General features: G+C 51.7%; 1 protein-coding gene across 1 annotated transcript; it reads right to left on the bottom strand.

Moving 5' to 3' along the window:
• Positions 1-2,599: 2,599 nt before the first annotated feature.
• PRELP (proline and arginine rich end leucine rich repeat protein) lies at positions 2,600-16,403 on the bottom strand. Its single transcript, XM_061159836.1, has 3 exons — positions 16,238-16,403; positions 7,866-8,848; positions 2,600-5,176 (listed from the first exon to the last, which is right to left on the bottom strand). The coding sequence occupies exons 2-3, from the start codon at positions 8,830-8,832 to the stop codon at positions 5,001-5,003; spliced, it is 1,143 nt and encodes a 380-aa protein (XP_061015819.1). The 5' UTR covers positions 8,833-8,848; positions 16,238-16,403; the 3' UTR covers positions 2,600-5,000.
• Between the last annotated feature and the right edge of the window lie 3,835 nt (positions 16,404-20,238).

Genomic DNA, 20,238 nt, shown 5'->3' with positions numbered 1-20,238 from the left:
ACTGAATCCCAGCTGCATGGGTCTCAGGATCATTAATTAATCATTAGGATCATTTAATCCAAATCTTTTATAGTACAGGTGGAGAATCAGAGGCCCAGCAAAGAGAGGTGACTTGCCCAAGATCACACAGAGCCAAAGTCAGGGCCTAAATCCTTAATTCATATGACCCCTGCCTTCTTTTGGAGAAGGAAATGGCAACCCACTCCAGTGTTCTTGCCTAGAAAATCCCAAGGACAGAGGAGCCTGGTGGGTTGCCGTCTATGGGGTTGATACTGCTGACTTAGCAGCAGCAGCTGCCTTCTTTGCCTCACCCTAGAAGTCCTGAGGCCATGCGTCTCTGTGCCCTCAGAACAGATGGCCCTGGCAGAACTCATCTCTGCCCTGGCACAATACCTGAAGGGGCAGAGCTAATAGCCTGGCCCAAGGGGCAGAGCCTGGCTTGCAGTGTTCCTGGGCACCAGCTGGAATGGAGGGGTCTTTTCCAGCCCAGGAACCTTGTCTCCAGAGCAAAATCTGTTCCTGATCCCCCGGCAGGCCCTGGCACGAGGAGAGACACAGAGGGCTCTGCAGGTGGAGAGTCCTGGAGCCCAGAAGGTGCCCCGGAAGCGGGCGGCGCGCGCGGTGGGCGGTCCTCAACCTTCTCCACAGCCGAGGCTCTGCGTTCAGATTCCCCGGCCCACTCCAGTCAGCGGGGCGTCACCCCTCCCCTGCCGCACCGCTTGTTCCCTGAGAAGAAAGCGGTGTGACTGCTCCTTGTCTCCCCGCTCCCCCGGGCCGCACCGCCAGCGCTTCTGCTCTCTGGTCGATGCCTGTGGCCCCTGCAAGCCCCGCTCCCGCTCGCGCCGCTTCTGGTCCCGCCGCGCATGCGCCAGTTCCCTGCTCCGCAGGCCCCCGGCTGAGCCGCTTCTGATTCAGGCTTCACGTTCTAGACGCTCGACCCCTTACTCTCGGCTTCACACACACACCCGACACGCTGTCTGGTTACCATGGATTTCAGGGAGGGTCCATGGTGTGTGTGTGTGTGTGTGTCTATGGTGTGTGTGTGCGTGTGTGTAGGGGTCCATGGTGTGTGTGCGTGCGTGTGTATGAGGGCCTGTGGGGTGTGTGTGAATGATCTGCATGGGAACCCTCTAACTGTCCTGCTGTTGTTCCAGGCAGCTCAGCCCCGGAGAGCCGCTCTAATCCGAGCCTCGTTAGGAGAAGCAGGAGGCGTGATGATGGAGTGGAGGTGGCAGGCCCTGGGGACAGAGGTCTGGGGCAGGGTGACCCTGTTGCTTCCCTGTTCCTGGGCACAGAGAGAGGCAGAGGTGGAAGTTTCTGGAACTCCCCTGCTTTTTGATAGCAGGGGTCTATTTCCTGCCGAGGGCTTGTAGCCACATAAATCCATGACTGCAAATCATTCCTCTTCTCTCAGACACTCACACACACACACACACACACACACACACACACACCCCGCCCCACGGTAGCAGGGGTCTATTTCCTGCCGAGGGCTTGTAGCCACATAAATCCATGACTGCAAATCATTCCTCTCCTCTCAGACACACACACACACACACACACACACACACACACACACACACACACACACACACACACACACACACACACACACCCCCGCCCCACGGTAGACTCCATGTCTTCTGATCTTTTTCTCAAGCTGGTTCCCTTCTTTCCTGCTTCTCTGCTTTTTCCTCCTTCTCCCACCTGGCAAAATCTGATTCAAATCTTAAGATCCAGCGCAAATGATAGGAACCATTCTGGTTTCTCCCAGGCAGAAGTAGAGACCCTCTCCACAATGCTTTTTGTACCCAGCATTATTGCAGACACTTAAGACATGCAATTACTAATTCGTGGATTTTCCCTTTATGAATTCCTCAAGGGCAAGGGGGTATATATTACCTGTCCTTGAATTCTTAGCTGGAAACCTTGCACACAGTTGATACACGCTGAATACTTGCTGCATTGAACTGAGGCAGAAATTTAGGAGGCAAGGTAGCAGGAGTGGGACAGTATCTGGCAGTTCTTTATCCAAAAGAAGGTAGTGTAGTCCGGGAGGATTACAAGGTTGGTTCTGAAACAAACCCTTCACCTGAAGAGAGGTTCCAGGGCATCCTGATTTTGCCCCTCTGTGAGTATCTGCATGGCCTATAGACCATTCCAGATGAAGTGGTTGGCCCTTTGCCTACTGCGCTTGATATACCTCTGCCACACTGTTCTGTGCATCTTATACTACCAGTCCTCAACTAGTCTGTAAGTTTTGTCTGGTTAGGAATGGAGTCTGGTTTGTGTCTCTCTGTATCTGTCTCAGTATTGAGCATTTGGGAGACCCTCAACCATCTAGTAGTATCTGTGGGTTGAAAAGAACTTGGAGTTTTGGGCTTCACATGTAGCTGCCAGATTTTTTTATCTGAGTTTAGGAATGGGGGAAGTTCACCAAGAAAAGGTTTTAGAACCATTTCCCTAGAGTTTCTTAGGAATAGGATCCTATCTCTACCAGTCTTCTGAGAGGTAGTAAGATTGGAGGCAGGGGGAGAGGGTGGCAAGATGAATTTAAGGTACTATTCTCACCTGTTTACATTGTCAAATTCAAGCAGGATGTTTTTCATATCACTTTATTTTCTCTGCTGTGAAGCGTGATGGAATGTGAAAGTTGTTTCACAAAGTTGTTATGATCTTCAAGAAAGAATAGATGTAGGTACAGAGTACACATACACACCTACTTACACATCTGTATGTGCCTATGCCAACAGCACTGAGAGAATGAAGTTGTATATGGAGGAGGCAGCCTCCTTAAACCCAGGGGACCCCAGCGTGTTGTGTGTGTGTGTGTGTGATTCTACAGGCAATTCATTTCCTCTGGCTTACAGCTGCAGGGAGCTATAGAGGAAGCCGGCATATTCTCGACAGGGCAATGGGATGATGGTGATTTTGTTGCTACTGAAACAAAACAGTTCAGGTTTGCAGGAGCAGGGGAATGACCCCTCCTCCCTAAGGAGGCCTAGGTGCTGTGCTTATTATCAGAGGGGCTGAGGGTGAAGGTGGGAGTAAGACACACAAGGGGGCTTATCCAAGCCGTGGCACCTTGGCTACAATTTATCTTGACTTTAAGCAAGAGCTTTGGAGAAACCAGCTGCAGCTGCAAAGACTGAAGCAGTTGGATGGGAACATGGGGAGGAACTTGATGAAACGGGCCTATTTTCTGTAAATTAGCAAAAGAGAAAAATTAGAATAAAATGGAGATTTCTTGAAGTTAGGGAGCTAGCTTAATCCAATTTCTTAAATATCTCTGGAACTTTTCTCAACCTAACTTGAGAATGGGCACTGTGTCCTATTCATTTCTAGGACACACCCCCACCCCCAGTCCGACCAACGTACACTTGGGGGCAGAAGAGGGGGGCAGCTCCACCCACTAGAGGGAGGAAGGGGGAGATGAAGGCCAGTTGGCTCTGCGGGACTCGGGCTTCCCTTAGAGGCCTTTCACACACTGCTCCCCCCGGGCCAGATTGGGGGGCGGTGTGTGTGAAAACTTTGGGGGAAGGATAGTCCATACAGGGAATAAATTATTGCGAAGGAAGGGGATAATATTTAGGACTTGTCCTGCCTTAGAACATGGTCTAGAGGGTGGAGCTGCGTGGGGAACATGAGCTCCAGAGGGTCCTTGGAGGGGTACCGTAGCCACCTCCTTAGTCTACCACCTGGAAGCAGAGAGCAGAAGGGACCTGCAAGGTGAGAGGGCAGAGGGGAACAAGCCATATCCTCTTCTGGGTTCCTGAAGTTTCCCTCTTGGGTTCGCTCATATGGGAACCAGTTCCCCTATCTTGGTGCCTCTATACCTGAGTGCCCTATAGACCCCAGAGGACAGAGACCATGCGTATCGCCCACAGCTTTTCAAGTGGGAACTTGAGGCCAACTTCTGACCTTGGCAAATCACCCCAGAATGATGATGAGGACACAGGGGCCAGCTCTACAGTAGACCTACAGATGTACCGGGCGGTGCCGCCACCAGATGTCACTGCAGTGCCTGGCTGAGAGGGGAGGCCGCTGCACAGGCAGAAGCGGGCTCTGGGAGGTTTCTGGCTCTCCGCCCCTTCTCGAGCAGTTTCTCAGGAGCCGCTCCCAGCAACGGAGGGACAGAGAGCGCACGGCAGGGCAGGGCTGGTGGCTCTGTGCCCTCCCCGCGGATGCTGCTCCTCAGGCGTTGGGCCTCTTGTCCAGCGGCCACGGGGCCATCTGCACCCACATGGGCCATCCTGGGCTCTGACCCTCTCCCACTGGCTGGTTCCTAGGTTTTGGGGCCTTTCTTCTCCTGGAATGTTCCTCCCTGCTCTTACTGTTGGCACAGAGGCTCAGCCAGGAGGCTGCATGCCAAGAAGGGGCCCGTCTCACCCTGTGAAGGAGCAGTGGGTCCCCGTGCGCATCTCTGAGCCTGTGCTCGTCTTCAGCCGTTCCCTTGCACTTCCTTTCCCGAACCCAAGCTGGCAGAGGGTGGGTGCCCGTCTGGTGCCCGTGAACGGGGCAGGGCAGTCAAGGAAGATGGGATCCTTGACCCAGGAGACCTGAGTTCCTCAGTTTGTTTGGGTCAGAGCTGCCCACAGTAGGAGTTTCCAGCAGAACTTTCCAAACTTCGTGTCTAGGCTGCCCCTGATCATTCTCTGCTTGCTTTGGCCAGGACCAGAACCAGATTTCAGTCCATGGCCCAGGCTAACCCAGGAGTGATGAGGGGAGGAAGAGAGTGGGACGTCTTTAGACATACACCTATGCTTCTGGGAAAAGAAGTTGGGGTGCACAGTGGGTGTCTTTGAACTGGGTGGACCAAATCAAGCCTTTGGAAATCTTGTTCTAGAAGCTGCAGGGGCAGCAGAGTATGTGGCTTGTCTCTGACTCAGGAAGGTGGGATAAGAAAGGCAGAGCTGGGAGCAAGAAAAGGAGACAGAGCAAACAAACTGTGGGCACGGGCATTCAGTGAGGCTGGAGGAGCTCCAGGGGCACAGGAGGGCCTAGATGACCACGGACTGCAGCAGGCGGAAGCACATCATGAGGTCCAGCGGGATGGGCGGCTTCAGGTAGTTCCCATCCAGCCGCAGGTAGCGGAGGTGTGGCACGTGCTCCAGATCCGAGGAGAAGTCGTGGAAGGCAACTAGATTGTTGGGGCAAATTTGGGTCCCATTGATTTCTGCGGAGAAAGCAAAGGAGAAGTCAGCAGGAGAGGTGGGCAGGGGGTCAGGCCACATAGGGCTAGAGGCCAAAACGTGGAGGGAGAAGAGGGTGGACAAGGATAAGGACCCTAGAGAGTTCTTCTCTGGAACTGTCTCACCAGTTCTTGGGAACATGCGACCATGAGTGATTGACCCTAACCTCCAGGCTTGGTTTACCCGTTTGTAAAATGAACTAAGTTGGAACTGATCAACAATTGTTATTGTAAACTCACTCTAAAGAGTCATGGAGGAAGTGAACTTTGAGCTGACCCTTCAAAGATAGGATTAACACGTAGAGACCTGGGGATGGTGTTCTGATGCTGTGACCTATTTCAATGATGTTGTGGAGGGCAAAAAGCTCGTGGCAGAGTTTGGAACCAGTACACAGTACAACATGATATACTAAGCAGAGTAAACTGGAGAGGCTCCAGTTTTGGCCACCAATTATAGAAGACTTTCAGATATTTCACTAAGGATGGGGTCTCTGATTTCTAGTCTGAGGAACGTCACTGAGCAGGACTGCTGTTATGAGAGGGACGGTGGGATATATGAACTACTGTCCTGGGTAGGGGGGCGGAGCTAAATCTGGAAGGGCCCTACCATCAGGTTTATACTGTAGAGAGATGAATCTGGCTACATGTGTAGAAACAGTGAAGGGAAGCAAGATCTGAAGCCAGCAGGGGATGGATTACCCTGGAGGTTTTCCTATAAACAGGATTTGAGGCTTGAGGGTGGGCAGAAGATGGCTACATTTCTGAACTAGGGATGACACGAAGAGAAAGGGGGACCAGGGAGGGGCATGGGGCCCCAGGGCGTGACGGAGCCGTTGGTGCTGGAGTGATGACTGACTCTGGGGAAAGTGAGCTAGAAAGGTAAGAGATGGGCAAATGGAGGTAGGTTTTCAAATGGGAGATGGGTTTCCGTTTTCCCCTTCACCTTTTGTTAGATGACATGAGTTATGCCCTCTTCTAAATGAAGCTTTCTATCCTCCCCAAGCCTTGCTTCTTTTATCTTCTGTGGGTGGGTGGTTGGTTGCTCTTCATCTCCTTCATCCTCTTCCTCATCTTCCCTCTCTCCGCTTTCTTCTCTCTTTAGCATTGCAGTAGCAGAAAGAGCCCTGACATAGATGAATTTCCTTCCTATGACCTTTGTGGCTTTGGACTTTACCCCCCTGATGCGCTGTTCTGAAATCTGTGAAATGGTGAGAGTGGGTGAAATCTCTCTGTCTTCAACCTCAGAAGGTTGGATAACCGCCCCCCTCCCGCTACGGCCTGTTTTTATCCACAATCTGGTAGAAACTTGTCAACCATTTATTAATCAAGGTATCCTTTCTGTCTAGATTTTTGGCCTATACAGCCTCGTGGGAGTAATGTGTTCCATCAGTTTGCTACCTGCAGGGTAAAATTAGACAGTTTTGCCTTTTTCTGAATTTCTTTCTTGCAAGATTTAAGAAGCCTTCCCCTACCTTTGTGTGATTATCTCAGATGAGCCTGTTCTATCATCCACTTGTTTCGAGATTATAGAAATTAAAAAAATCTCCCTCTCATCCTTTGGCTTGAAAGCTAAGGATTCCTGATATCATCTTATGGTGCTTCTCTTTCTCCTTGGTCTCCATTCCTACAGCTGCTGCATTCGTCTTGTGGATGTAGCCTGATTTTGTCCAGGAGCCAGAGAACATTCTCGCTTTTGTTTTTAAATTGCTCTGTTGATGCTCTACTCAGATCTGATGTTTTTGATTGGGCAAAACTGTCACTTCCAGTCTTTTTTCTGACCTACAATTTTTATCCAAAGCCCGGGACCCTGTAAATGTAGTTAGGCAAATTCTGTGTTGAGTGTACTGACTTTTATGACCAAATCTTTTGGCCTTCCAGGTAGATTCAGAAAGCATCGACATACAGACATGTTCTTCTGACTGCCACGTCTTTCCCAGTTGTATGCTCTTTAGTGTGGGGTTTCCCTGGTGGCTCAATTGGTAAAAGAATTCGCCTGTGATGCAGGAGACCCAGGTTTGATCCCTGGGTGGGGAAGATCCCCTAGAGAAGGAAATGGCAACCCACTCCAGCATTCTTGCTGGAAAATTCCATGGACAGAGGAGCCTGGCAGGCTACAGTCCACAGGGCTGCAAAGAGTCAGACACAACTTAGCGACTAAATCACCAGCCACTCATAGTATACACAGAACTGCCTCTCCGTGTATGTTTTTACAGACTCTTTAAAACCTAGGCTCAGGCTTGGGAGGAAGCCTCTTTTCCCACAGCTGCAGTAGACAGATCCAGGACATTCCAGAGTCAGCATTTAAATGTCACCACTCTTTAGGAGAATGTCCAGGACTGTATTTCACATCTCCCTTACCTACAGGTCTGGAGGGCAGAGGAGCAGGGGCTAGTGAGAAGGGCTGGAGGCAGAAAAGCTGTTACCCTCCAAGCATGGTATTCTGGGCACTTTATCCGTACCAAACTAGTAAATCTTCGTATACATTTTGTGCCATTTTAGAAACGAGGAGACTTCCCAGAGAGGTCACGTGGGCTGCAAGTGGAAAGACTAAGGTTTGAGGATGTGCCGGACTGGGTGCTTCTGCGTCCTCAGGCGCGAGGCCCGCGTGGAAGCGCCGAGGTGGGGGAGCCGGCCGCCCGCCCCCCGCCCCGTGCCGCCCCGGCCCGGCACTCACTCTCGATGCTGTTGTTGTTGAGGTACAGGTGCTCCAGCCTGCTGCTGATGGTGGGCACGCTGCTGATCCTGTTGTGCGACAGGTGCAGCACCAGCAGGTTGGAGATGTTGAACGAGTTCTTGGGGAGGCCCCGGTCCGAGAGCTGGTTGTAGTTGAGGCGGATGAAGGCCAGGTTGGGGAAGCCCTTGAAGTACCCGCTGGGGATGGCCTCGATTCTGTTGCTGTCCAGGTAGAGCTGGTGGATGGCGGCGGGCACCTTGGGGGGCATCTTCCTCAAGGTGTTGTGGGCCAGATTGAGCTGCATGAGGTTCTTGAGGCCCTGAAAGGTGTCGGGCTTGAAGACGCCGTCGCTCAGCTTGTTGTGCTGCAGGTCCAGCAGCAGCAGGTTCTCCAGCTTGCTGAAGACCCCGGGCGGGATCCTGGAGATCTGGTTCTGGCTCAGCCTCAGCTGCTCCAAGTTCCGGGGCAGCGCCGCGGGCACCTCTTCGAGCTGGTTCTTCTCCATGTAGAGGAACACCAGGCTGGGGAGTTTCTCCAGCACCCTCTGGTCCAGCTTTCGAATCCGGTTGTTGTCCAGGTTGATCCACCTCAGGCCCGTGGCGTTCTTGAAGGACTCCACTGGGAGCTCGGTGATGAAGTTGTTCTGGAGATAGAGGTAATGGATGCGGGATGGGATGACAGGGACCTTTCGGAGGTTGCGACTGTCACAGTAGAGAGCGGATGGGAAGTCAGGGGGGCAGTAGCACTCCCGGGGACAGTCAGGAAAGACGGATGGGGGGCCTGGGGGGAGGGGGGGAGGCAGGTCTGTAGGCTCCGTTGGCTCATCGGGCTGCGGAAAGCTGGGTGTGGGCCTGAGTCTGGGTCTGGGCCGGGGCCTCGGTCTGGGTCTCGGTCGTCTTGTTGGCTGGCCTTGGGCCGCTGAGGCCAAGATGAGAAGTGTGATGAGCCAGCAGAGGGATGACCTCATGATCCAGGCGACGCACCTGTGGGGAGGAACGTGGAAGGTCATCGACCTGCTGGGCCTCAGTAAAAAGAGCACGTGTCTTTGCAGCTGGAACCGGCCGGGATGGCTCGGGCAGCTGCGGGGGGGGGGGGGGGGGGGGACCTGTGGAAGCATCTCCTTGCTGGCCTGTATCCAGCAGGTGAGAAAGCAGCAGGGGTTTGAGTGTCTGGCTCCCTGTCACAGAGGCCCAGCCGCTGATGTGCTAGGGTGTCAGCCGTCTTGGCAGAATGCACTCTGAGCTATGAATCAGGAGCCCCAGGGTTTCCTGGAGAATACCCTTAGCCACTCTAGTCCTCACATGAGAAAATCATCTCTCCCCTTATAGGAGGGATGTGAGGATATGTGAGCCGTAGAGTCCGGGGGTATTACATCTGGAAGGGTCCTTACTGGTTCCATAGCTCAGTGGTTTTCAAACTGTGCCCCATTTCTGTGGAGTCCACCTGAGGGAGGGAGACTAAGGGGATGGCCTTGGGGGACCCACCCAACTCACCCCTGTGCCAACCTGAGGAGCTCTGTGGTTTTAAAATCTGCTGCACATATTAAGGGTTAGCTGAAGCATTCATTTGAAAAAAAAAAAAAAAAATGTAGCATTGCTAAAACTGTTTTGAAATTCACAAAGTCCAGACTCAACTATTTATAAAAATTGAGTACTGGAGGGGAGCAGTAGCTTGTCAAGGCCAGGAAGCTATATAACAGCAGACCCAGGACAAAGCCCTACATCTCCGTGGGCTCAGCAAGCTCTTGGGAAGGAAGTGCTGCGGTCCCCTTGCGTCTGTCCCTGCTCACCCCTCCTCCCCAGGGCTCAGCTCAGAGAATGCTGGTCTTTGCCAGCTGGACACACACCAAGAATTTCTCCCCAGATGTGGAGGCTCCTGGGGAAAAAAACAAGGAAACAACTGAAAGCTGTGGGGGTATTCCCACAACAAACTAGTGAGTGTAACAAAAAAAAGAAGATTCATAGGTATAGAGAACAAGCCAGTTGTTACTAGTGGAGAGGGGCAATATAGGGAGGGATAGGGGATTAAGAGGTATAGACTATTATGTATAAAATAAGCTAGGATATATTGTACAACACAGGAAATATAGCCAATATTTTATAATAACTATAAATGGAGTGCAACCTTTAAATATTGTAAACCACTGTATTGTACACCTGTAACTTAGATAATATTGTACATCAACTATATTTCAATTTTTAAAAAAGCTGCAGGGAAACCACTTTCATTTCTTCTGATCTGGTATTGCTGCTTCCCATATGCATTGGAGTTGATGGTATCGGGGTGGGATGTAAAGAACTTCCCGCCCGCCTCAGAGACATAGTGGAATAGGTTGCTGAAGGATGCTCTGGGGTTGCTTCCCATTGGTTCTGATGATGCTTCAGATAGCGCCATGTGGTTTGAGTCAAATTAAGCTGAGGAAACTGTGGTAGACCCAAGGCTGCAGACAAAAACTGGCGTCTCTCTCAGACTTCCCGCCCTAGCTTGTCGGGTTGCCTGTCCTTTCCCCTCCCCAGGTCCCTGTGGCAGCCCCTCTGGTCTCCTTCAGGATCTGTTTCCACGTTGCTTCCAATGGCCCTCTTTGCTGCTTCTTCACAATTTGCGGTGGTCTGCCCCTCCCCTTCCTAGGGCCCGGGACACTTCGGAGATGCAGGTTTCTCGGGGATCCTTGAGAGAGAGGGGGCTGGATCTCAGCTGCATCTGGACCCTGTGATCACTGCCCCTGCTCCAGGCTTCCCCCACTTTCTTTGGAGCCCGCATCAGCTCAGCTCTTCCCTTGTGTGACCCAGTACTGGCTTCCTGCTAGCTTTCAAAGCTAGCTCAGTAGAAGCCCCTCACCAGATGTTTAGCCTGAGTCTGTTCCTTGGAAGGAGCTGAGTGTGACAAGAAACAGGGACGAGGGCAGGGCTTACCCTGGAGGGGCGAGGGAGTCCACCTGCGCCTGTTACACCCCTGCCCTGGACACCCAGCCCACACACGCTGCACAGACCCTCCTCTCCCTGTGGCAGACGTGTGAGCAGGGGCACGCGCCCCTCCTCGGTGTGCGTGTGTGGGCCCTCATGGGGGAAAGCGTGGAAAGGAAGGAGGGAAGGGGGAGGAGGCCGCCCTGCAGCTTCTCTCCTTCTCCTCCTCCTTCTAAGGTGGCCTCTTCCCGGGCAGACCTCTTCAAGGGGGCCCAGGGGGCCATTTCCCCTGGCCTCCTATCACAAAGGATGCTGCACTTAGATTCTTGGCTTTATCTCCAGTTGCCCACGTAACAATCTTGGGGACACACCACAAAGACTGAGGTGAAAAACTAATTGTAAAACTAAACTAATTTAAAACTAAATTGTAAAACTAAAAACTAATTGTAAAACTAAACTTGAGTCTTGTTGCCAGACCCCACATCACTTGTCATTGGTGAACTATCAATGAAAATGTTAGAAGTTGTGTAATTTTCTTGAAAATAGCACAACAGTATTGCACAGATATTTTAAATGGGGTTAAAGCATTACATTAGTGTGCTAAAATCGAACATTTTTAAAAGCCTCAGTTTTTGTGACCTTGAATATTTTTTGCTTTGGCACTTTTTACTTCTTGACCAGCTGGGAGCCTGACAATAAGCAAGAGGTCTCTTGTGGAGTGAGAAGCCCCAGGAAGGCTTCCCAGCCAGGCGGAGCCCTGTCCCCTTCGCTGCCTTGGTCAGCAGGAGCATTTACCAGGCCCTGGGCCCTGAGTGGAGCAAGTCATGCCCATGCGGAGCTGCCGCTGTGACGCAGGCAGCTGGCCCTGGTGCGGGATGCTCGCTGGTGACTCGGGGCCTGGGCTGCACTTGGCTCAGGCGTGTCAGAGCCGCTGGTCAGTCACAGCTCCACCCGACGGGCGTGCCTCCCACCCCTGCCATCCCCGTGAACACAGGATGTGCTTGTCGCCACCTCCTGTGCCAGACCCTTTGGGAACTTCCCTTATCTCCCCACCCACCCTCTGATCTGTCTATGCTCCAGACCTCTGGGGGCTGGCCAAGCTCCTTTCAGAACTGAGAGAAGGTTCTGGAGGAGAAGCTCCTGGGCCTGTTCCTTGGAGAAACGAGGTCTGTTGAATTCCCCTGCTCTTAGCCCTGGGGCTGAACCATTCTGTGTGTGTGCACACGCTCCTTCCATGAGGAAGCAGTGCTCATCTCTAAGGCTTTTCTCATGCGACAGTGCTCCTTCCTGATGGAGTCTGGGCTGGCCCCACAGTCTAAGTCTCCAAACCAGAATTTGGGACAGACGAGAAGTCCCTGGACTCCAAAGGGAGCTATAGTCTCTCGCACAAAGCCCGAAGTCACACCTTCCTGTCTTCCAGAACCTTCTGTCCAGTCATAAGTTCCCTTAGGCTGGATTGTAAGTGTATGTGATTTTAAAATTTCTTATGCTTTCGCAAGCACACCTCCCCACTTTCTGCTGGGCCGAGCTCACTGCTTGATCAATGAATGCATGTGGCCCACTTATAACCACTGACCTCCTGTAACACCATTCACCAACACCTGTTCTCAAAAAGCTGCTCATTTGTGAGCGGAAAGCAATTGCTTTGACCAACCCAAAATTCACTCTCCCATTTGAGAAGATTTCCTAAGAGAGTTTTAAATTCAAATTTCAGTCTCAAGTATTAGAGACTTAAGCTTGAATCCTGGCTCTGACCCACCTCCTCAGGCCCAGGGCCCTCAACTGTGTGAGGATCAAATGGGATCATCCACATGAAGGCATGTCATAGAGCATAAAATCTCTGCAAATGGCAGGGGTTTCATTTATTCATTTATTTGTTTGCAAAAGAACATATCCTCTCAAGAGACTCTGATTTTTAAAGTGAGATAGCCCTGTCCCTGTTTAGCTCATAAATTCATTCATTTAAGGTTCAGACTCCCAGGACCCTTGCATTGTTTAGCATCAGGGCAGGGTTGGGTTGAGGCCCACATGGGTTTACCAAATCCTAGGGTAATAGGCTTTGTATGGAGAGAGCCTGGGATTGGGGTTGAGCTGAGAGTGAGGTTGGGTGTGTCTCCTTGGGTTAAAGAAAGATGACTCCACACTACTTCCTGTGTTCGTGTCAGATTTCACATCTAGCTCATTACCCCTGAGCTTCCGTGGCTTAACCCAGGTAGTGACCGTACCGTTGGAACGAGGCTGCCCCTGCCAGAGCCGTGCCCACGGACGTTGGGATGACCCTCTTTTTTGGTTTCCTTCCTTCTGTCCAAAACTCAGACTTCTGAAAGCCATTCTGTTCTCTGTGTCTTCCTGAAGCCCACCAGGGAGTTGGAAGCCAGGAGAATCAGGTACTCTGCACAGCTGCCCACAGAGGAGTGAGGCAGGCCTACCTCAGCTGCCTGAGACTCTTCAAGGCCTCCCAGTAGGCGCTGTGGGGTTCTGAGGAAAGGGCTAGCATGGAGGCACGGTGAATTCAGCAAGTCACTGACTCACTGTCCCTTTCTTGGGGAGTGATATCAGAATAGGAGTAAGGCTGACTGGGGCAAAGGTGAAGAGAGCATCATGGTGCAAACTAGACAGAGGGTGTGGGGTCCCCGCCCAGCCACCACTGCCTATAGTGACATGACCCTGTTTTCAGCCTCACTTCCCTTACCTGTAAAACACAGATAAAGAAATCTTCCCTGTCCCTCTGTTCCTCATCGGGTTAATTTCAGAAGTAAACGTGATAAGCGACTTTAAAATGTGCTGCAGATCAAAAAGAGCTAAAAATAAATCTAACACTCTAATGGAGAAACCATCTGTCTCCCCAGTGTCTACCACAAGGCAACGTGTAAACACAATGTTTTTTGGCCTCAGGCCACTAGTCCAGAAGAACAAGTTTTCCATTCTAAAGGCAAGGGGAAGAATTTAGGGTGAGATGGCTCTGTCCTCTCATGGCCTGGCTCCTCACTGTGTCCTTCTCTCTGCCTCAATTCCCTAGCTTCACCATGTGAAGAAAGCTTACAAGAATCTGTCTGATGTGTTGAGTGCTTCAGCTGTTTAGCTGGGTATTCTTGGGAAATCTCTTACCTCTACTAATCTTCAGTTTCCTCATCTGTAAAATGGGTGTACTAACATATTTTTATCAGATTATTTTGAAGGTTAAGTGAGTAAATGTGCAAAAAGCAAGTGCTCGGTGAATGTTAAGCTATTATTGACATTATTTCAAAGTAATGGGGTCTCTGTCCCTTCAGCTTGGCCAGAGAACAGCCGTTCCCTCCACTGAATGCTGGTCCTTGCAGATGGTTACTTGGATTTGCACCAACTTTCCTACCCAGAGCAAGTTCCTCCCATTCAGGCCTATGAGACCACACTTAGGTCTCAGAATCAAATATTTAGGGAAGCCATAGATGCCCCCAGCCACTTGGGGAATGTTCACTCTGTCCCTCCCCCTCACTAACACCCGCTCCCATCCCTGAGCCTTTCTGCAGCAGCTGCTGACCAGGGACACTGCAGGCTGCTGTCCTCAGCTGGCTGTGGAGTCCCGCTGTGACTCATGACTTCCCCTCCCAACCTTGGGTACCTATCCCTTCCAGCTTCCCCCAGAGGCCCAAGAGGTGGGGTTGCCCCCAGAGAGGTGAAGAGGGAGTGCAGACCTTGTGGTTCTGTGGGTCCTCTGTGCAGTCCCGCCAGAGCAGGCAGTTATTGGGCAGGAGGGGGGAGTCTAAAAGGGGTGGGGAGGAGCCCTGCACAGTGCCCCTGGGGGCCCAGGCAGGCAGATTGGCAGGTAGGAGGAAGCCTAAACTCTTTGGAGCTACCTTGGGGGAAATTGCTTTCTGGAATGTTCCCTCATTACACAGCTCCCAGTGCTTACAAGAAGAGAAGCGGAGAGCTCACAGGAGGTCTTCCCTGTTCCCTCAGGTGCTTGCTTCTACTCTGCAAAAGAGGGTGGCCCTCTTGAGACACTCTGAAGCTGCTCCATCAGACAGTCCTTGTCCGGGAAGCCACACAGCCCGTCTGCCCAGCTAACACTGCCAGAGTCCTGGGCTCCTCAGTCCCACACACGTCTCCCTCAGGCCTCTGGTTCAGATTCTCAAACCCTAGCTGCCTCTCATGTCCTGAAACAATAGCAGATTCTTGGGTCTTGATCCCGTGGGTCTAAAGCAAAGGGTCCAGATGTCTGTATTTCTAGTGAGCACCTCTCACCCTCCCCTGCCACCCAGGTGATTTCGAAGACCAACCATACTTGGAGACTCTCTCTTAGACCATGACCTTCTTGCCTTGGGATAGCACTCTGCATAATTGAAGAGGAATGAGCTGGGGAAATGGAGAGGGTCCACCCTATTTAAAAAATTCAGTTTCCCACTTCAGTTTTCCCCTCCCTTGACTGATTAAGGAACTACTTCTTTTTTCCTCTCCCATAGGGAGCCCTTGCCAATGTGGGATTATGTTGAAGTGGCTTTAAAGAGAATTCTTTTCTGGCTGCCTGCCGAAAACAGAAATGAATACCCCCAGTGCTGGGAATTAGTACCTCTAAGGCTTCGGAGTAGGGTTGCTTTCTTCTCTCTCTTTCCAAAAGAAAAGTGGTTTGGACTAGTGAGGCAGAGAAAGTCAGAGCTAGTGGGAATACACTGTGCAGGTTGGAAAGCTGCTTTTTCTCTCTCCCACCCAATTAAGTTCTAAAGAACAAAGAAATCTTTCCAGCCCCTGCTGTTGTTCATCGTGTTCCTGCTCTGCATGCACTCAGGACACATGATTTCTTTGGCTCTGCCACCTCGGGGTGGGGGGGTGGGGAGACGCACTTTCTCTTTTCTCTTAGGTGCAGTGTGCTCTAGCTCTGCATATCAAATGCCGTCAGAATGGAGGTGAATGGACAGGATGCCTTCACACTGTGTGTGCATGTGCGTGTGTGTGAAGTGAAAGTGCAGCATCAGTGTGTGTGCGCGTGCCTGTGTGTGTTCCGGCCAGGGTCTTGTCACTGTGTGCTCTAGCTCTGCATATCAAATGCCGTCAGAATGGAGGTGAATGGACAGGATGCCTTCACACTGTGTGTGCATGTGCCTGTGACAGCGTGTGACAAAACATCAAAGGAGCAGCAAAATGGGTTCTAGAGCGGAGTTTCTATGGGAACCTGATGTTTAGAAATACTGTGTGCCTCGTAACTCTGTGCTACAGTACACATCTGTACCAAGAAAGTTTAACTTTTGCAACAAGCCAATACATGGGTGCAGAATGATGAAGAGAAGGGAGAGGCTGGAGACGAAATGAGAAGACTGATTTGAGCTCCTTTGAAAGGAGAAAGATCTGGTAGAAGACAGGAAGGAGGGATGGAAGGAAGGAGGGGTGGAAGGAAGGAGAGCACAGAGCCTAGAGCAGTAACCTGGCATGAATGGGGCGGGAAGCAGCTGGCTGGAGACCGGAGCCTTCCTCCTCCAGACGGCTTAGGCTTACCTGAACCACCTGCCTCTCCTCTCAGCTCTGGTTTGTCTCCGGCGAGGCGAGACTGCCTCTGCTCCCCCCACCCGCAGTGGAGCTGTAGCAGCAGAGAGCCAGCCAGAGGTTCTGGTCTCCCAGTGGTGTGTGCGTGCTTGTGTTTGCCTGACTCTTCCTCCACGAGATCCTATTGGGGTAGGGAGGTTAGGTTAGGGGAGGGCCAGGCCGATTGTAAGTAGGGAGGGGAGGAGGAAGGGAGGGAGGAAGGGAGGAAGGGAGGAAGGGAGGGAGGAGGGAAGAAGGGAGGAGGGAAGAGAGGGAGGGAGCTTGGGAGAGGAGGAATGACAACAATAAAGTCTTTATTTGGCAGCCAAAATCCCAAAGACTCCATCCACACACCATGCCCACTAACGGACCCGTTTTTAATAACATTTCCTTCTGCTGCTGCTGCTTCTGGGAGGAGGGTTGTTTGACCCATGTTTGGAAAACAGGCCAAATTAACAGAAGAAAAGGAATGAAAGCAACCTCTGTGCAGGCGAGAACTGGATGGCTGGATCCAGCACCAGTCTTGCATTCCTCCTCCTGACAACTGCCTTGCTTCTGATGCCCCTCACTCCTCTGCTCTTGAATTCCCAAATGTAGGGGGTGGGGATGTGTTTTCTAAACAGGGACGGTCCTTCCCTAGGTCACCTTCTCTAGGATGTTGCTAGGGGGATGGAGTCCTGCTCTGGGTGAGCTGGCATGGGAGATAGCCGTGGTTTGGCTGCCAGGTACTCTGAGAACCGGAGAGGGAAAAGTCAGGCCTGGGACTGCACTGCCAAGTAAGGCAGAATAAAGATTTTATGCGAGACCTAAAGTCACTGTCCGTGCAGACAACGTCAGTGTCTTCTTTCAGCTTCTCCATGTATATCACACTTAGGAGAGATTTGGGTGCTGTATGGTCATCAAACATGGTAAATGGGGAAACCCAAATGTCCCCTGTCCATGTCTTCCCAGGAGACACATTCAGGTAAGACCTTCACCTCTAAGAATTTTTCTCAATTAAAAAACTGTAGCACACCTGCAGTTAAGTGTTAAGTAGCAACCCATCAAAACTTCCTGCCACAGTTGATGACTGAGAAAACTTGCTTATGTTTACATTTTCTATCATCAGGTCCATGGAGAACAGCTTCATTGGAAGCATTGAGAGGGAGAGCATTTTGTGATTCACTGACTTCATACAGCTAGACCCTTAGCCTTTTCCAGAAAGAGGTAGCTCCTCCAGAAAGGCGCTTCCCTGGTGGCTCAGATGATAAAGAATCTGCCTGCAATGTGCGGGACCCAAGTTTGATCCCTGGGTCAGGAAGACCCCCTGGAGAAGGGAATGGCTGGCTACCCACTCCAGTATTCTTGCCTGGAGAATTCCATGGGCACTTGTACTTTTCCTCCAGAAAGAGCTTCCCTTTCTTGAATCTTGGGGACAACAATTGGTGTAGCTTGACCCCAAGGGAGGTATTTATCTCTTCTTGGTGTATCAAGGACAATATGAAGCTACTGCTGGGGAGAATGGTGGGAAGTCAAGACACCGGGGTTGCTGCTGCTGCTGCCTGCTCCTAGGAAGTGCAGTCAAGGGGACAGAATGCGTGGACAGGAAAGTGCAGGAAGGGCAAGGTGGGAGGGAGGGGGCTCCCCGATGTGGTAGATCACAGATACATTTCCAGAGTCAGGACCTGCTCACACTTCCCACCCAGGCTGAAATCTCATCTCCGGGGCTCACTGCTTATTTGATCTGCTCAGCGACTGCTGCTTGATTATAAGCAATGAGTGCTTGAAGCAAGGGAAGAAAGGGTGTGATTGTGTACGGTCCTCTCCACAGGGAGGTGGCTCAGGCTCCCACCTCTCCACGGCCCTGCCTGGAGACTCTGCTGGGAAGTTGCCGTGTGGCCTGGGGCAGTTTTGGCTCAGACTGGCTCCAGGTGGTCAGGCCCACTAGGGCTGGATCTGGGGCAGACCCTCACCTCTCACCAACTGAGGCTCCCAGCCTAGGGTGGCTGGGGGTCTGGGCAAATGCACAACAGGGAAGAGCTGTGGGAGACCTGTGGTTGCTTATCCCACCGCCCAGCCTGGGGGGTCTGGGTCACCTGGGGTGAGTGGCTCCTGGTGGGTAGAGGCAGCATCTTGCTCGTCATGGTATAAGCCACAGCACCCACCCGGGGCTTGGCACACCCTCGGTGCTCAGTAGAAGTCTGTTTCATCACATTTAAAAGGGTTGAACAAGGAAATTCTCTGTCACTCTCTTTTAAAAAAACGCTTGAAAAGCTAATACTGTCTCTTGATTCAGATTCCAAACAGTACAAGAGATTGCAGCAGGGAAAAGTCTTCTCCCCTCTGTCTCTCCATCATCCAGTTTTCTTCAGGACACAATCGGCATACCAGCTTCTTGTGTCTTGCCAGGTTTGTTTAATGCACATGTAAGCAATAAGTACAAGCAACTATGCATTTTTATTTTTGCTCTGTAGGATAGCTCGCGGATCACTCATGTTGGTACCTAAAGCTCTCCCTCACTCTCTGCCCCATAGTTATCTGAGCGGCCCCTCCTGATGGACATTTGGGCTTGTTGCCCCCTCCTGACCCATTTTTAAGGTAATGGACTTGGAGTCTCACACACTTGGGTCCAGCTGTGGCTGCCTCCTTTCCATGCTGGCTAAGTGGCCTGAGGCTACTCATCTGCCCTTTCTGAGCCTCAGTTTTCTCATCTGCATGTGGCAGGTGTCGTTTGCCGTCTATTGATCGGATAGTTCAATTATTCTATAATTTAAACTTTCTTTTAAAAGTTAACTTCCTTTCTGAATCTGAGTACTCCTATCACTGGTACAGTGGAAAACTCCATCTCAGTTCTTGGTTGTCCCTCCCCCAGGGCTGTTCAGTCAGTAGGCAGTTAGCGTTTCCCCTCCGGTTCTGCAGGACACTCCCTTTGTCCTGGAAGGCCCCTCTAGCCTAGCAGACCTCTGACACTTTCTAAGGCTGTGTGCCCAGAACAGAAACCTTCCACAGGGCGGTCATTTCCTTTCTGGAGACACGCTGGCTCCTGGCTCGTTGCCAGGGGCTCAGGCCCTGCAGGCCCCGCAGATCCCACATTCTCCCCTGGCTTGGTGCCAACCAGGGCTCATTTCTTCTCAGAGAAGAAGCTTCCTAGTCCTCCTTATTTCTGGCCATGACACTGTATGTATGTTCAGAAACTCCCCAGGGCTCTGGTTTGTAGAAAACGAAGCCAAGGAACTCATAGGCTCTTTCCCTTCTCTGCCTCCCCTAGCACAGACCTGCCCTCACCTGTCAACCAAAGGGAAGGGAAAGACTGGGAGGGGAGGAGTGAGCCGTGTCTGCAGCCACACGGGGAGCACAGCGGTGCTAGAGGAGCCTGACGCTCCTTTCCGCTCACCGTCCGTTATCCTGACTAGAGGATGTGTGGGCCAGCTAAGCAGTCTTGCTGCATCATCAGCTGGTGCGAGCAGACAGTACCAGCCAGGGGGCTGCTCAATCAGCATCACCTCCAGAGTTCTTCAGGTTCTCAAGAAGCCAGGTTCAGGAGAGTGGTAATGGCATTCTGCCTTTCAAGGAGGGGTTCTCGAAGGTTCTGGGATGCCAACACTCCAACTGCATCATCCTGGAATTCCAGTCTCAATTCAGTTCAGTTTAGTTTCTCAGTCATGTCTGACTCTTTGCAACCCCATGGACTGCAGCACGCCAGGCCTCCCTGTCCATCACCAGCTCCCGGAGTTTACTCAAACTCATGTCCATTGAGTCAGTGATGCCATCCAGCCATCTCATCCTCTGTTGTCCCCTTCTCCTTCCACCTTCAATCCCTCCCAGCATCAGGGTCTCTTCCAATGAGTCAGCTCTTTGCATCAGGGGGCCAAAGTATTGGAGTTTCAGCTTCAGCATCAGTCCTTCCAATGAACATCCAGGACTGATCTCCTTCAGGATGGACTGGTTGGATCTCCTTGCAGTCCAAGGGACTCTCAAGAGTCTTCTCCAACACC

This window comes from Dama dama, chromosome 14 (genome assembly GCF_033118175.1).
Source record: "Dama dama isolate Ldn47 chromosome 14, ASM3311817v1, whole genome shotgun sequence".
Lineage (NCBI taxonomy): Eukaryota > Metazoa > Chordata > Mammalia > Artiodactyla > Cervidae > Dama > Dama dama.
This window is presented reverse-complemented; position numbering and strand designations above follow the sequence as displayed.

Coding starts and splice junctions, on each gene's coding strand:
- PRELP (XM_061159836.1), bottom strand. CDS start 8,832: ATGAGGTCATCCCTCTGCTGGCTCATCACACTTCTCATCTTGGCCTCA. Junction 5,177..7,865: donor CAACAACAACAGCATCGAGA/GTGAGTGCCGGG, acceptor CTTTCTCCGCAG/AAATCAATGGGACCCAAATT.